Source organism: Phaseolus vulgaris, chromosome 8 (assembly GCF_051622355.1).
Source record: "Phaseolus vulgaris cultivar YP4 chromosome 8, ASM5162235v1, whole genome shotgun sequence".
Lineage (NCBI taxonomy): Eukaryota > Viridiplantae > Streptophyta > Magnoliopsida > Fabales > Fabaceae > Phaseolus > Phaseolus vulgaris.
This window is the reverse complement of record NC_143505.1, coordinates 1,778,511-1,796,641: the sequence shown is the minus strand read 5'-3', so window position 1 is coordinate 1,796,641 and position 18,131 is coordinate 1,778,511. Positions and strand designations below refer to the sequence as shown.

General features: G+C 30.4%; 2 protein-coding genes across 2 annotated transcripts; both read left to right on the top strand.

Moving 5' to 3' along the window:
• Nucleotides 1-1,518: 1,518 nt before the first annotated feature.
• Nucleotides 1,519-3,683, top strand: LOC137823350 (allene oxide cyclase, chloroplastic). Its single transcript, XM_068628449.1, has 3 exons — nucleotides 1,519-2,027; nucleotides 2,133-2,254; nucleotides 3,090-3,683. The coding sequence occupies exons 1-3, from the start codon at nucleotides 1,799-1,801 to the stop codon at nucleotides 3,489-3,491; spliced, it is 753 nt and encodes a 250-aa protein (XP_068484550.1). The 5' UTR covers nucleotides 1,519-1,798; the 3' UTR covers nucleotides 3,492-3,683.
• A 9,097-nt stretch (nucleotides 3,684-12,780) lies between these two features.
• Nucleotides 12,781-16,488, top strand: LOC137826314 (uncharacterized). The gene is made up of 5 exons (XM_068632242.2): nucleotides 12,781-13,377; nucleotides 13,465-13,509; nucleotides 13,612-13,893; nucleotides 13,986-14,152; nucleotides 16,000-16,488. Exons 1-5 carry the CDS (start codon nucleotides 13,155-13,157, stop codon nucleotides 16,198-16,200), a joined length of 918 nt encoding a protein of 305 aa, XP_068488343.1. The 5' UTR covers nucleotides 12,781-13,154; the 3' UTR covers nucleotides 16,201-16,488.
• Nucleotides 16,489-18,131: the final 1,643 nt, after the last annotated feature.

Genomic DNA, 18,131 nt, shown 5'->3' with positions numbered 1-18,131 from the left:
AAATATATTTTAAATTGTGTAACTTATAATACATTTCAAGATAGTATGAAAATGCATTCAAAATTATGAAATTTGTAAATATTTTTTTAGATTTTACAATCTAAAATGCATTTCTAAAATATATCTATAAATTATGTAATTTAAAATATATTTTTAAATTATATAATCTAAAATATATTTTTAAATAAAAAATATATTTTAGATAATATAATCTAAAATGTTATTTTCGAAATTCATTATCCATAGATGTAAAGTAAAAACATTTTAGACTTGTCTAACATCCATAGTCCATGGAGGTGTAGGAAAAAACACTTTGCAAAAAGCAATTTCCAAAATGGTGTTTTAACATCCAAAATTTAAATATAGTGGATCTATTTTCATCCCTTATAGGCTCTTCAATTGGACCTTTGTGTTCTTCAATAAGGCCCACTAAGAGACCCATTTGGTCATTCTTCTCTCTTCCTGAACTATTTTCACTTAATTAACAAGCACATCCTATAAAATGCTAACAGATTAGATTAATTGCATAATTAAGTAAAAACACATAACAATCTTATGATTTTTATCCCTTAGTCTAATTAACTTACGCTAAGTAAATCATTTTTTATAATAAAATAATACTATGGTCTCCATATGTAAAATTACGGAAGAAATCATAGAAAAAAAAACTATTAACATGCTTTTACTAATAATACAAATAATAATAATTTATTTATTATAATGGAATATTCCATTTAATGTACACTTTTTTTAGACATTTTAAATCTAATTTATGTTTAATAACAATAAAACATTTAATCTAATTAAGATTTAATACAATCCATCCAAAATTTTCATACTATGTGTTGTCAACTACTCGTGTAGTTTTATATTAGGATAAAATTGTATACTTATACTGTGGTTTAATTAATAATTTTATTTGATAAGTTATGTTACTTTTTATATTGTGGTTTAATTTTATTTATTAATAAACTGTTACAAATTCTCAATATATTACATATGAAGTTCGGACACTTCTATTAAATGGCGGTGTATTGGACACCGACATTTGTATGACACTTGTAGGACACGTATCCGTGAAGTGTCCAATTCAAAAAGTATTTGTTGGATTTCTGATAATTCTAATACAGTTCTAACACATTTTAAAAAGAACAAATACATTAATTTTCTAAAAATAAAAATTTGTTGGATAAAATTTTATTATGATTATAAAAATAAGAAACAAATCTTTGTGAACCAATCATGAAAAACATCTCTCCAAAAAATAATATAGAACATACTCGTGCACATAAATCTTTATTATCAAATTATATAATTCATAATTATATAGATCCATATCCCCGTATCTTACATTTTAGAGATTTTATGTATCTCCTTATCCATATCTATAAGTCTTTTTTTTTTCCTCAACAACTCATTGCTCCACCAATTCTTCATATCATATTCTTCAAAATCTAAAAGCAGAACTCAGTGATGCGCCAACTCATCGTTTAAATTCAACAACGCCATTGAACACAAAACCTTCACTGACTTGCTACCTTCAATTTTTATTTCCCCTCCAAAAATTCATGAGACCGTCCACTATCTACCTAACCATGATTCAACCTTTGACCGTCTCAAACACATTTCTCACATAACATTCACACCTTTCTTCCACCGTCCACCTCTTTACCCTGTAATCTCCCTTTCTAGCCACCACTTTCCACTATATAATGCAAACCACCTTTACCTTCTTCACATCACACATTCCATAACCTTCTCTTCTTCTCTCATCTGAAAACATCCTCACCCCTTAACAATGGCAGCCTTCTCAAGCCATGCTGTCAAAACCATCCCTTCTTCTTCCTTTCTCACACCTGTCACTGCCAAACCAACCTCCTTCCTCACACCCTCCATTACCAAACCTTTCTCTCCCTTCACCTCCTCAAACCATTCTCTCACCAAAAGTCTCAAGCTTCACTCCACTCTCACTTCACTTCCCAAGAATTCTTTCACTTGCAGAAGCCAGGCTCAGCCTGTTAGCTCTGGTAGACACACCCACTTTTCAAGTTTTGTTTTTTATTGCTGAAATTTATCTGGGTTTGGCTTGATCATGCGTTGACATCACCCTTTTGCTTTCTTTGCTTCGTTAGAAAAAGTCCAAGAACTGAGTGTGTACGAGATCAACGAGCGAGACCGTGGAAGCCCTGTTTACCTTCGATTGAGCTATAAAACTGTCAATTCCCTTGGTGATTTAGTCCCCTTCAGCAACAAGGTGAGTTTCTTCACCTTCAGGATAAAATTTACAGAGTTTCACTGGTATTTTTAATGTTGTTATTCCACCATAGTTGGTGTTTTTATTTCCTAAGCTATGTTCATCTTCAATGCAAACTTTATGCTGATTAGTAAAGTCAAATTTCGTATCCTTGTCAGCAAACAACAGTGAAATCCTCTTAAGGAACTGTACATAACTTCTATCCTTCACTTTTTTTCTGCATTTGAAGATTTACTTTATTTATGCTAATTTCATCTTACATTTACGTTGTACTGAATTATCTGTTGTGTTGTATTGTGTGTAAACCTTAACTTTAGTAGCTGCAGAAGGTTTATAGATTCCTTGTTGTTATGGTTATAATGATGCAGCAGCAAAATGTTGGATTTTCCATGTTATTTATGCTAAGAATGTTGCAGATCACACATATCAACTAGAGATTAAATCATTTCACAGTGGGTGCAAACTTTACCTCATAAACCGGTATTATGAAGTTTAGCTAAACTTAAAGTCCACTTCTTAATATGATATCAGAATCATTTTGAGTCTATTAGAGTGATATTAGACTTATCAGTTCAATGACTCTATTCGAGTGATATTAGACTTATCTGGTCACCTGTTATCGGAATGTTATCGGAAAACTTATAATATGTTGTCCCACACAAGAGTTGTCACTCTCGGCGTGAAAAGAGTGTGTTGAATACATATACACTAGAGATTATATCATTTCATAGTATATAAGTGAATGCAAACCACATCTCATAAGCAGATTTTATGAAGTTGAGTTAGACATAAATACACATCAAGGAAAGTAACTTGTGTTTTTGAACATATGCAGTTGTACACAGGAGATTTACAAAAGCGCATTGGCATAACATCTGGTATTTGTATTTTGATCCAAAACAAAGCTGAAAAGAAAGGGGACAGATATGAAGCAATCTTCAGCTTCTACTTTGGAGACTATGGTCACATAGCAGTGCAGGGACCTTACCTGACTTATGAGGACTCATATTTGGCTGTGACTGGTGGATCTGGAATTTTTGAGGGAGTGAAGGGTCAAGTGAAGCTGCATCAAATTGTCTATCCTTTCAAGATTTTGTACACATTTTATCTAAAGGGTATAAAAGATTTGCCTCAGGAGCTTCTTGTGAAGACTGTTGAACCCATTCCATCTGTTGAAGCTTCTCCTGCTGCTAAGGCCCTTGAACCGAATGCTACCATTGCTGGTTTCACAGACTAATCAGTACTCAAACCTTTTTTTGATTACTTTGTTTTGCTTTTTAGTTTGATGTAAGATTCTGAATAAAAGTGGAGTGTTTGATGTTTTTTTCTGTAGTGGTGGAGTTTCTATTTGATGAAAAACTTGACATTGTTCCACTAGCAGTGTTTCCACAAATATAGTGCGTAACAAAAGGAAGTGCGTTTGTCACCATTTATGTTGGACCATATATGTTTTAATTATTGTTTCTTATTATATACCTTTTCAAAGCTTCGCGCGTCTTTTTTCTTTTTTCTTCGTATGTTATTGTGTCTTCAAATTGTGGTTGTGTCAGTATAATGTTATTTTTGTATATTTTATAACCACGTGTTTTTTTATGGATATCATCTTTATTAACTTTTCCTTTTCTTTCTAAGTGTGATTAGTTGTTGTCGAATACCTTTTAATCATCAAAGTTAATTATTTTATTAGATGTAATTTGGTCCGTGGTTGTAAAGATTAATTTAATTATTATATTTATTGAGTTTAATTTACTCGTTATTTATATTTTTTTATCTTTAAACCAAATTCAAAGTTATAATTTTTTTTTAAGAAAATAAATATTGGCCATATTAAAAGGTAATTAATATTTAAATATCAATATTTATATATATAATACGGAGAATAATCATTATTTTTTATTTTTTCTTCCTTTGTTGTTGATTATTACTCTTTTTTATTTACCCATAAAAAATGTCCCGTATTAACTTTAGTCCCTTTATTTAATTATTATGCATATTTCACACAATTTAACTTTATGGGCATGTGGTAACACTTCCTTAGTAAATATATCAAAAGACCAGTACAAATAGGCAAGGATGGTAAATAATTGTTATTATTTCTTTAATGTTTTGGTCACTCTAATCTTTTTAGTGTCATATATATATATATATATATATATATATATATATATATTTTATGACTTGTTAATTTACATTTTCAACAATGTTTAACGAAAGACAATCCAGGATTATTTTGACAACTTTTTTTTTATCATTTTAGAGATCAATTTAATTAATTATTTATAATTTTAATAAATGTTTTATTATTTTATCAATTTCAGATATCAAGTTATCACACCATTACAATTGAACAACTAAATTAATATATTATAAGAAAATCATGAAATAAATTAATACACTATAAAAAAATCAAGAAATAGAAACCAATTTTAGAGACAAAAAATAATTAGTTACTATAGTGACTAAATTAAAAATTATTTTAGAAACTAAACAAACTTTTGGTTTCTAAATTAGTTTCTATTATTGTTAAATGGTTTTTAAATTGGTATCTAATTAGCTATCTAAATTTTTGCTACCAAATTTAGAATATAAATAATTGGTAGTTAAAACTTTAATAGTTAATTAGATACCAATTTAGAAACTATTTATCAACCATATAAACTAATTTAGAAATATTTTGTAGTGATAATTTACTAATTAATTTTAATATGATTCAAGTTTTTATTTCTTGTGCTTTGTAATTATATTATGTAAGGTGTATACTACGGTTAGGCTTCTCCGTTTTAATTAACCACAATTTCTTGAATGTTTCACCTAAAATAGCTATTGTGTGGCAAATGCCTTTATAATTCATGCAACTGTCATGTTCAAGTTTTATCACTTTATAGTATTACTTTTTGTATATTTTATAAACACGTGTAGCAGTCCCTCAACATTTTTCTATGTTTATTATTATTATTTTTCTATTTTTAAAGTTCGATTAGTTGTTGTCCTCTTAAACAAATGGGATTATTGCAATCATTGAAGAGTTTGCCATCCATTCTTTACTGATTCAATATGCATTGAAGGTGGCTTTGATACCCAACTATTCTTTCTAAAAAATACATAATATACATATATATATATTATATTTATTTAATTTTATAATCTACCATGTTCTAAGTTATATTTTTTAATAAATTTAATACTTATATAAGTGTAATCGTAGATGTTCAGGTCAGGAAATCTTTATCCTTGTTATTGGTTCTTTGTCAAAATATTGATAGGGTATTTGTAAAAGATCATTTAATAGGTTAAGTTACTGTTTGATCTTATATTATTATATTTTGACATAGTTTTCATCAATCTAAACTTATAAGGATGAGTTAAATTATTTTGTTTATGGATTTATATTGATACGTTTTCATAGTTAATCTTCTAATTCATATATAATTTTATTTAAAATAACACAGATTTAACAGATTTAACGTGTTTCGGTCGCCAACTGCAACCTACATCCACACGGGTAACTATTAGGTTTTCATTCTGTCCGGTCGCACGTCAATTACAAATACAATGATATCTTTAAATAATAAAAGGAACACAATGATTAAACATGACGTCTAGTCAGTCCAATCCAATTGGTCTTAGTTTCATACCTAACATTTTTAATATTTATTATCTTTACAATTTAGTGTTATATATATATATATAAACTATCTGTTATCAACAAAACATTGATTGAAACTAAAACTGAATTAAGTAATTGAAAAGACTTAATAATGTACTAACCATTTAAATTAATAATATTTTGTGTGGTTCCTTACTAATATAGCTATTGTTACATGAAAATTTATTAGTTGTATTCTAATTATTATAGCCCTGCTAAATAATTTACCAAACTTTGGCTACTGAGTTACAGTGTGCATAGAATTGATCCAGTAAGGGGTGAGTAGTACAGTGTGTTCCAGTACAAGAAGACAGTACAATGAAAACAGGAATGAATTAAGCAAAATGGTAGTACCAATCAATGAAACAAGGTGTACTACATTAATCACATTTTTCAGATATGAATCAATAAATATTATATTATAACATGTAGCAGATCCTTCAATCCCTGCTCATATAATGGTTTCATCTGATTGAGCCAAGTCATGAATCTGCTGAATCCCCTACTTGGCTGGAGCAAGTTGTGATGGGAATCAATGGCAGTGGTCACACCAACAAAGTAATTTCATGTTAGCCACTTTCTTCTTCTTTCTCTTAATCTTCTCCCTGTTATTTATCCATTACTGCCATTGATTCTCATCACAACATGTTCTAGTCTATCTTAGGGAGCTCATAGTTATTTCAACCCATCATAGTGCAAATTTGGCACCAAAGAGTTACTTTTGCTATTTATTCATTTGGTTAACTAACAAGTACTTGGTACAGTTATCATTTGTTGTTGTTATGTTTTGTTAGGAAGGTCAGAGAACTTGTATTTTGAGTTTTTACAGAACCAGACAAAGGTGTTTGATGAATGTCCTCTGATATGAAAGCCATGTAAGAGAATTTTGTTTTACTTCCTAATTTTAAAGCATAGATGTCAAAATCTTCACACTGCTGCTTCCCCTGTTTTCATTTGCTATGAACCCTTTGGTTGATCATCCTTCAAATGGCTAGAAATTTGAAAATTTATGAACTTAAATTATTGAGAAGAATTTGTAATGACTAGGTAATTGCATTACTACTAGAATTGGATGAAGAAGAAGAAGGAAAAAGTTGTTCTATTTGTTATGAGTTTATTATGCAAATTAGAGGGTTAATATTTGTTAGTTTAGTAGGTTAAAATGGACAGATTAAATGAGTGTTTAGCTAATTCTATTATAAAAAAAAAACTTAATTTATAATTTTATTAAAAATCGAAATATACAATAATTGAACGGATAACATTCTTTTTATTGTCTTTTAAGCAAGAAGAATATAAAGTAGAAGCTAACTAAAAGAATTGATGATAATTATGGATTTTGTTTATCTAAATTGAAGAATTTTCTAATGGGATAAATAAAGAAAATGTTTACAAATATTAGGAACTAGAGATACAATAGGTGAATCAACTAATAATTAATCAAGTGATTGAACTAATCTCAATTAACTACAACTAATCATCCAAACATTATATCTCTAGCACCCTTTTGCAAGCCAAAGGATGTAATAAACAAGGTGTAATCACCTCACTTGATATTGTAAGTGTGTTTTTGGATGAAAATTGATTTTAAATTAAATTAATTTTGAAATAAGTTAAACGAGAAATTTAATATAATTTTAAAAGCAAGATACTATATGTGAATATCTTCCTAAAACAATGTTAATTGTTAATTTTACGAAATTTTGTAAAATGTCAAAACATGCACCGAAAATGGCATAATCACAGAGTAATGTAGAAAAAATAAGACATGATGCCAAACAAAAATGTTCGCACAAGAGATTAAAATGTGTAGAAAAGTAAAGGAACTGGGCAGTTTCTTCCTGCACCCCTACAAATTTCTTCCTGCACCCCACAATGTTATGCAAAGACCAAATTGTCCCTATTATTCTTTAAAAACCCTAAAATACACTTGAACTATATTTATTTTTTGCATTATGGATTATGGAATCCGGAAAAATTTCGGATTGGCACTTCCAGTAAAATTTTGGATCCACCAATCTGTAATTCAAAATATGCATCATTCAAAAAAAACATTCCGGATCCACCAATCCGTAACAGAAATATGCATTCCGGATTCAAAAATGCGTAATTTAAAAAAAAAAGCATTCTGGATCCATGAATCCGTAATAGAATTAGACTTCCGGATTCAGCAATCAGGAAATCAATAATTTATGCAAAAATTGCTTTCAGAGCACCCCCTCATCCGAAAAAAAAATATTCAGTTCTGGATTGCTGAATCCGTAGCACACTCTCAGATTCCTATTTCCGGTAACCACGGTGTCCTTTTTCAAATAAAATATTAAGGCCAATTTCGGGATTTAGAAAATTGTGGGGGTGCAGAAAGAAAAATGTAGGGGTGCAGGAAGAAGAAGCCAAGGAACTGAACATAAAATTTGAGACCCAAATAATGAATAGTTGGGCTTTTGAAAACAAAACCGGCCCAAAATATTTTTTACTCACCCACTTTCTTTTACAAAAATCAATCGTGAATGAGTATTTTAACAAAGTAGTCAATGACATGATTTTGTCTGGATTCTCATTTTCATTGTGTATGTGAGACACAACTAAAATAGGAATTTTGAAAAAAAAAGTAGGGAATGAAATAATGAAAACTAACAAAACTGCACAAGATCAAGAATCATCTTCATTTTTTTAAGTTTTTTTATTTATTTTGTGATTGGTACGAGTGAGAATTAAAAAGAGGATTTTCCCTTAAAATGAGTAAAAAATTTGTACCTTTTTTAAGGTTTTAATTGGAGAAAGAGAAACAAATTTATAGAAGTGAAAAAAAGAGAGAATGAACCAAGAAATGGGGATAACATGAAGAAAACGAGGAAGCCCTCGTACCATTTTTGAACACCATGATAGAACTGAAGGAAAAAGAGTGAGAATCACAATTTTTATCACAATTAATAATTAAACTGTTTAACTTTAATTAACTGTAACAAATGTTATTTGATATATATTTATTTTAGATTTATAGTAAATTATGAATTATAGAATAAAAGATTTTATTCATAAATCTTCTTTGACATACGATATTGTAATGTATTATATTGTTTTGTGATATGTTTTTATCGAACTCATTCTTTCGTGCGTGTCCAATTAGAAGTCAATCCGTAAAAGGTTCTCCGACGATCACATAAGTAATTTATATAAGAATATATGATGTATTTGATAAAAACATTCATTTCTCTTGTGTAGCAATGTTTATTTATAGTGTGTTAATAATGAACTATTTTATTTATGGATCTACGTAATTTTAATAAAAAAAATATTACCTGATCTTTCGTATGGTTAAAGGATTTATGGGATATTACATGAATCACGTGTCTCTTTATTTTTTTATCTGATATAACCAATTCATCCAGTTGATCGGTTATGAATGTCGAGTAACATGATTCGTTCGATTCCGACCGATATATAATGAGTCGATTAATCTGAATTTGTGAATTGAATTAATGTTGGACCAAACTCTTAGTGTACATAATCTTCCTATTTTGAGTTGAAAGAATGAAAAAACTTATGAGTGAAACCACTTTTTAAATTAACAATTATATTTAAATAAATTATATTTTTCCGGAAAGGATGAGTCCAAAACCTTTAACATAGAAAATTGGTGAAAATGGTGAAAATGTACTATAAACATGGAAAAGTGGAGAAGGAAGAAGATTAAGAGTAATGGTGGAAAATAACTAACGTTTTCAAGATTAAAGAAAGGTCAAACAAACTAATGTACTCTTTTTTCCAAATCAGATCATATTGATTTTCCCCTAAAAATGCACAGAATCTGTAGGAACTTATGCAGATCGTATGATACATAATCTCTGATCTAACTTTCTTCGTGGCCCTCACCTCTTTTGAAGGTATTTTGGAAATATGTATTTGGCTGCCTGCAAGGAAAATGTAACAGGTTTTTGGATGTGATCAAATCAAGTTATCAATCATACAATTTGACGTCATTGCAGAAATATACATCAAGACAAAAAAAACACACAATCAGACAGTTCTTTGTCTCTCGCAAGCTAAAATGTTTCCAAACGTGCATGCTTCAAACCTCAGTTTTCAATTCAACTTTTATGCTTCTTTTAATTCAAGCATATATACAACAACAGCAACAACTCATGAGTGCTGAATGTGTCCACAACTCAAAAATTAACCCAAATTTCATGTCACATTAATCCAAATTTCATGTCACAGATGATTTGTATCATTCTACACATGTAGTAGTCCTACTATACTGTACATATGTACTAGTACTATTAGAAAGAAAAACAACTTTTTAGTGAAATCAAACTACAGTTTAAACTGATGCAATTATCAAAGTAAGATTTTTCTTCTCATTATACTCTCAGCAGTTACAATCTAAAAGAACTCAGTCTTAAATTGTCAACCTATGAAGATGGTGATGAAGAGTAAAGAAGTGGTGTATTTGAATGGCCTAACCTATTGTGGAATTGGATGGTAATTGTTTCCGAAAAGAGTCTATGGGAAATTTGAGATGAGACAGTTCACTGGGAAGTAGTTGGTGGGGACAAAGAATGGTAGAAAGTAGAAAGGCTTTAGAAAATAAATGAAGTAAAGGGGTCCCAGAGGTGGGTGTGCAACAGAGCCTCTCTCTTTCTTGATACTTACCTTGCATACACATCAGACAAAACTGACGGCTATGATGAGGTCCAGTGTGGGACCCTAGTCCTGGTTCCATAATGTGAGGGCCCCAACCTCACTCATTGTCAAGGGTGAAGACAAGAATGTGACATGCACATGCTGAAGAGGAAAGGAAAGAAAGGTAGAAAAGACATTCTCACACAACACAACACAAAACTCTTCACCATTCCCTGCTCCAACAAACACTACTGCATGCCCTGACATCCACTCTTTTAATCTCCAGCCTACACTGAAAACAACTCAACAGTGCAAACTCATCATATTATGCTCTTCCTCATTATTCTCTTCTCAACATCCTCCACTCAAAAGCAGTGTTAATCCAAAGGATTCACCCCATTGGGCTTTCACTAGGTTACAACTACCTCAAATTTGGACTAGTCATAGGAGGGAAACTTCATTCATCAATTCTAGTACCACTCTTTCAAATTTTAAATTTTATACAATGTATATATATATATATAGGTGTGTGTGTGTGCGCTACTCATACACTACACTAACACCTGCAAAATATAACAAACCTATGTTTTTACCCTTCCTGCTTTATAATATATAAAAGTTAAAACCTGTGTATATATATATACACCCCCAGTTATTGTATCTCATCAAATTTCCAAGAAAGAATCATTCTTTAGAAGAAAAAAACATGTGTATTTTGGTTTATGCATTCAATAATGCATTCCCTTTTTTATTTATAGAAGCTTCCCAGACACTTTCCTTCTTGTGTTTTTTTATATTGAAAAGGGTATCTGACTTACATTGATTGCAGCTCAATATGGATGAGTTTCCTGAGTTGGGGTTGGGTATCATGATAAAAAAAATGGTGTTTTATGAAGCTGAAATCAGTGATTTCTTGCTGCAATATCAGTTTGGATAAGGTGATGGTGTTGGTTTTGATTTGTGGCAAACAACAGGAAGCATAAGTGTCAGTCTCTCTCCATGGAATTGCCATAATTGCAATAAATGATGGTCTTCTAATTTGTATGGCCATTATTTTTTCTTGGAGACAGTGAACTGTTATTTTTATTTCTGTACTGGACCAGTTGTTTATCTTTTGTACCTTAGGGTAACATAATTATGATGTTGTTGTAGGGAGTTTAACATTTCTTGTTTAAATCCTCACCAAAAAGAACAAAAAAACATGTTTTGCTTGAATCCTCACCCACCCCAATCATGCATGTGATAACCTCATCCTCATGTGGTTGTAACAAAACATATTGACTATAATGAATTGAAAATTGCAACCAAAGTGCACTTTCTTTGACCACTTAAATTAAATATGATACGGCTATCGATAAAGGTGGATTCTCTGAAGACTAATGGAGGCTCTGACTTCTGCTATAATTCAACTTATTGGTATACCAAAACTTTTATGCAGATCACATTTGGGTAATTATTAATGATTAATCAATAAATCTCATGCTCAATGAATAGAAAGGAAAGCTTATGAGTTTGCTATGTGATGTCAGTGTGCTGTGAAAAATCCCTACAGAAAATATGAGGAGCCATCGTCACCCAAAGAGATGTTGATGCATGAAGCAAATCCATTATTTCGTGTTGTTTTCTACAATCTGAATAAAATGAAATATTTTTTTTTAGGATTGGAGATCCACATTGACTAAAAATTATTTGAAAGATTATATGACAAGGAATATTTTTATTTTTTTTCTTTTTTGTTTTATCTCAATTCTTGGTTTATAATATGGTATCAGAGTCATTTTAAGTCTATCCTAACGAGTGTTTGGTGGACTTATCAGACCACTTGCTATCGGACCATTATCTCGAACCACCCATAATATATTATCCCACGAGTTGTAATTCTCGGCGTGAGAGAGTGTGTTTGAGATGTCATATCGACTAGATATTAGAGTATTTTATAGTATATAAGTGGGTGCAAAACTCATTTTATTTAAGGTTGAGTTAGATTTAAAGTTCAATTCTTAATATTAAAGCTTTAACACTGCCTCCAAGTTAAGTTGTGGGCTTGATAAATTGTGATTTCAACACATTTTTGCCTGAATTAATGCATCCTAATTTCATGGAACTAGAAATGAAATAAAAGATAAACAAATTTTCATTTTGTCTTGCTTCAGGAATAAAAAAAAAGGACTAATAGTTAGTGTCCCATGATGCACTTGAAGATTAAACCCGCCTACGGGTCTAGGATATTAGGGGTAAAAGAATAATAATAGTTGCTGAGAGAGTCCAATGAATTTAATGCAGAGGACAAAAAAACAGAAATAAGATAGTTGTAAAATAGAATGATATTATTTGAGGCATGCTGTTGCACCATGGAGATTCAAAAAGTGAAAGAGCAAAATTAAGGAGAGACAAACACTCCTAGCAGAACAACTTAGGCATGCCTAGTCTTTGAATTGATACCAAAGGCACATTCCACTTACCTATACCTTACCTAGACAAAAAGCTTCAACTTCAGAACACTTTTGTCATGTCTGAACCTGCAGCATCCACTTTCAAACCTGTGCAAGTTTGAGTTGGAGTGAGAGTGACTTGAATCAACATTTACAATAAGATTCCACCCTGCTGAATAATTTTTCTAACTCATTCATGGCCTCAACAGCTGAACCACTTCCTTATAGTTCAAGAAGAAGAGACGAGTCAGAGTTTAATTTGAGAGAATGGACTGTGAAAGATCGAATCAGCCGTGAGAACACCAGCTCCAGAAGGTACTCAGGATCTTACATGAGAAGCTTTAGAGAAGAAACAAGGTCATTTAGATCAAACATAGCCATTTCTAGCACTGCTTCTTCACCCGGATACCCCTTAAAAGGTACATTTCTTTTCAATCCAATTCAAGGTAGTTCATGCTTTGATGTTTTTATCTCATTTTCACCTCAAATTCTCCCATTTGTTGCAGATGAAATAGACCCTTCAACATATTCTTTCACTACTGCTCTTAAAGGTACAACTACCAGTGACTAACAATGATAATTAGCATAGCAGGTTCATATTTTTTCTGTGCTTAAGTTTTTTGAATCAATTGAATGGGGATGGTTCATTGCAGCATTGCAAGCAAGGGCAGCCTATAATAGTTGGGAATGCTCATCCCCAGACGGGTTTGCTTTGAATTCCAAGTGGAATGAAGCAGAAAGGTATATATGCAACCCTCTCTCAGGGGAGGTACCATTGGAGTGTTTGTCAGCAAAAACTCTCAGTGGAAGATCTTTCAGAAACTCAGCAAACAGAATTGCCATGTCTGCTCCTCTAGTTTATTCCTCCAAACACATTCCAACAAAGACAGCAACTTACACTCAAGAAGAAGTGGCTCTTCAATTTCCCAATCAAGGTTCACACACTTAATTAGCCATGTTCTTCTTGTTTTTTCTTTTTGCTTGAAGGACAGTTAAAGTTACTTCTCAACTCTGCCTCTGTATGCAGAAAAGAAGAAAGAGGGTATGACAAGAGATGTGGGTACTCAAAGCACACCTCCTTGTCTTAGTTCCAGCAGTCCCAGCCCTGCTTCAACTCCATCCATCATGGAGAGATCAAAACCTCAACCTGATGACTCACCTAATTCAATTGCAAAAACAAAATCTGAGGAAGAGGTATGCCTCACATCATTCACTGCATAATCCTTAAATGAGTTTATCATTCAGAATCTTATTCATGTCCTAATTAAGACAAACTTTAGATTCAATTCATACTTCCCTTTTCTAATTAAGTGAATAGAAAACACTAGACACAAGAAATTGCCAGTTTCAAAATATTGTAATTGTTTGTGCCTCTTTTATTGTACTTAATTTGTTGTTTTTCCTTGTTTGACAGAATGGAAGTATAAAAACTAGAGTAAACAAACAGTGTATGCATTTGTAATGTAAAGAGTTTTTATACTTTTATCTAATATGTATATATTGTTGACTTTTATTATAAATATTTTAAAATTCATAAGAATCAAAACTTTTTATTAGTTAATAGTATTAATCTTTTGCATTAATATTACATATAAATTAAAGTCTTTGACAATATGCAGAAGTGTACAAAAAAAATCAGATACATGAGTCAGGTTCATTTCAATTTTTCAAAATTATTCAAAATGAATGGATAGAAAGAAAACGATATCCTGCTGTTTCCAAGATTAAAGAATCAAATCTGTTTTCTAGATTATAATTTTCTAATGTGGGGGCACTGATAGATATATTGTCTCTCAGTACTTCATGTTTTAGGTGTATCTCTTGTTTTTGGCCCCTACTTCCCCCTAGTAAGCTGTTTTCCACTGCACATGCAGTTGCACTTGTCTGTGTGGTTTTGGGATTCCATTTTCCAGTAATGAAAGTATTATCACAGTTACAACTTACAAGTGTCAAATTTTGCGTATTATAACTCTTTAATCCAACCTAGTTCTCCTTCTTGAATATGATTAAAACATGACAGTGTGGTTCTTTTTGAACCTATGTAGCTCTTCCTTGTCTCACATGTGAAACCATGCAAGATTCTGGAATTCAAGTACATTAGTTTATCTTTATAAGTACTTCAACAAATTGCCTACTCACTGTCATGTTATGTACCATTCCTTCACTAGGATTACACACAGAATAGCATGTAGACTAATTTATACGACAACAATAACATCATAGAATAGTCACATAATATAGCCAACAAAGTTGTTAGAGATTGAATTATTATTCCCAAGTAAGCTGATTAGCAACAATGAGAAGTTATCACAAATAATGATCTTGTGTTCTTTTCTGATTTAGATGAGACATCTCTTGCTTCAGTTTAAATTTATATGGATTTTATAATCGACAATTTGGCCTACCTCTTTCTTTGTCAGAAGAAATTGTCGGTTCATATCATTCGAACAGAATTGGCATATTAGGTAGAGACAAGTGACAGGTGAATTAAAAGAATATTATTCCAATTATCTTCAGAAAGATATACATTAAGATAGATAAGATTAGTTTTTGTTTTGTAATAAACATAATTAGATGTTAAGAAAATTCTATATTCCAGAATAAAACACTTTTCAAAAGTTCAATAATGCTATAAAAGATTACAGTGATCTTTGAGCAAAAGTATGCATAAACTGAATGAATCTATATTTTACTAATTGTGTAAGATTGAGTTACAAATGTATGGATCATACATGTTTAGAGAGCATGTAACAAAGTTGAATGACAACAAATTCATAACCCAGTACTTTCCACAAAAGATGACACATAGAAGTTAGGTTGATTTGTATTAAGAAGTGGACTTTTAAGTATAAATTAATCTCATAAAACCAGCTTATAATCAGCTTATAATGTGAGGTTTGCACCATTAATTATATACTATGAAATGTGCTAATTGAGATTAGAGTTTCCTAAAATGGCAAAAGTGAGGGTAATTAATGGTATTGAGAAGCACATCATAGGAAGCATGAGACTGACATGTGAGAGTGGAAATGGTTGTGCAGGTGGAAGTGAAAGATGAAGAAATATGGGAGACAAAAGAAACAGAAAGAGAAAAGAAGGAATGGAGGAAGAGAGAGGAAGAACTTTGCAAACAAAGTGGTTGCTTTGGGTGGATGAGAAAGAAAGAAAAGGCAGAGAGAGAAAGAGAAAGACAGAGAAGGAATAACAGGTTTTTCACTCACTTCAAAGGTAGCAAAAGATAAAGAGCATCAAAATCTGATAAAGGGTGTAAGTGCAGTGCAAGAATTCATGATGGTTAAGATTCTCTCTCACTCACTTCAGCAATTTTTGCAGTGCTTTGCTGAAAATAGAAAAGTTAAGAGCATTAATGCAAATTGCAATTGAAAAGCTTATGGACTATGGTGTGTGGCTCTCTTTCTTTCTCTATTTGGTGGTCCATTTTTTTGTGTTTCTTGCTAAATATTAAGTAATATGGCATGTTGTGTTCTTGTGGTGCTGAGATTTATCTGACATCTTAGGCTTCACGTGCATGCTTTCTGTTTCTGCATTTTGAATTCTTACAATTCTAATTCATAAACAACTGTCCAAGATTAAAGCTTTCAAAATATCTTAAATACATTATTTTCTTCAAAATCATCATCGATTCACTTGGTAATATTGCACCCATATTTTTTAATTTAATGGATATGCGTAATTAATTACTAAAATTGTGCTAACATTGCCCTTAAAAAGCCTCATTTATAAAATTAGTATTTGTCTCCTAAATATATATACTGAATGAGTATCATCATCTTAACTTAAAATTATTAAATTTTTCAATATCTTTAAAAGAAAATATTTGTCTACAAGAAAATAAATAGATAAACAAAATATAAGTAGATGAATATTGTGGTGCTGTAAAGAGAAAATAATTTTTAAAAAAAATCTTTGTTTTTCATTCTAGAGATGATAATGACAAAACCAAAGAAGGAAAGAAAATATAAAAATTTAATAAATTAAAAAATTTCTTTCTGATTTCTATATTGGTTTCAAGATTTGAATACTTATTATAGAGATTATCATAGAGAATCTGAAATAGTAATAAGAAGAAAAATCATGTGCTAGGCCCAATTTTTAAAACGGAAAGAGTGTCGAATTTTGGGCTGTTAGGCCCAAGGGCCTCTAACCAGGAGGCTCATTTTGAAAAATAGTTATATATATATATATATATATTATTGACAGTTTATTGTTTTAGTATTTGCATGAATAACATGGGTAATGATTGTTTCAAAACATAATTATTTTTATTATTTTAACAGTGTTACATGTAATAATTTCTGAATGACCAATAGTGTACAAAATTTGTCCTGCACACTTTTTTAAAGTCTTATGAAAAATTAATTTCAATATTCTTTTTGAGAAAATTCAGAAAATGTTTTCATCGTAGTTCAATGTTTGTACAAATATTTTTTAAAACTAAAATAATTAAAAAATTTAGAAGATAATAACTTAAGGATAGTTGTAAATATTTTCATATAAAACTAATATGGTAAATTAGTTTTTCTATTCGTTAAAATAGGTTTAAACCGTATTTTTCGTACCTTCTGTTTTAATTTTTTTTAAGAAATCAGGTAACAAATTAATTATAAAAAACTGTTAAATTAAGTTAAAATTAAAAATACAATTTAATACCAATATTTGATTTGAATATAACTTCATTTAACCTACAAGTAAATATTTAAAATATAAATTAAATAAAATACAAAAAATAACATTTTTTTAAATACAGTAATCACGTATTTATTTAAGTTGCATCAAATGAAAATATCATGTTTTTAAATTTTACTTTAAAATAGAAGAATACTAAGCACATGTTTTTGTATATATTATAACCATTTGATTGCCTCAATTTACGTTTTCAAAAGTACTTCACTTTTATTATTATAAAAAGGGATATGAAATTCATTCAGTCACAAATAACAATATTTATTCAAACATTCCTTAAACATCCAAGAAAATAATGAAAAATATTTATTTTCATTAAATCGTGTTTATTAGAATATTTATAAGAAATAATATTTATTAAATTTATAATTTTGTAATAATTTTAGTATAATATAATTATTTAGAAACAAAGTGTTTGAATAAATAACGACAATAATTCCCAATATTCCAATTATCACTCCCCATCATC

What these genes read in the sequence shown, in the direction of transcription:
- LOC137823350 (XM_068628449.1), top strand. Translation starts at nt 1,799, where the DNA reads ATGGCAGCCTTCTCAAGCCATGCTGTCAAAACCATCCCTTCTTCTTCC. An exon ending in GGCTCAGCCTGTTAGCTCTG is followed by an intron (nt 2,028 to 2,132) that starts GTAGACACACCC and finishes TTGCTTCGTTAG; the next exon opens with AAAAAGTCCAAGAACTGAGT. An exon ending in TAGTCCCCTTCAGCAACAAG is followed by an intron (nt 2,255 to 3,089) that starts GTGAGTTTCTTC and finishes GAACATATGCAG; the next exon opens with TTGTACACAGGAGATTTACA.
- LOC137826314 (XM_068632242.2), top strand. Translation starts at nt 13,155, where the DNA reads ATGGCCTCAACAGCTGAACCACTTCCTTATAGTTCAAGAAGAAGAGAC. An exon ending in TTTCACTACTGCTCTTAAAG is followed by an intron (nt 13,510 to 13,611) that starts GTACAACTACCA and finishes GGTTCATTGCAG; the next exon opens with CATTGCAAGCAAGGGCAGCC. An exon ending in TCTTCAATTTCCCAATCAAG is followed by an intron (nt 13,894 to 13,985) that starts GTTCACACACTT and finishes CTCTGTATGCAG; the next exon opens with AAAAGAAGAAAGAGGGTATG.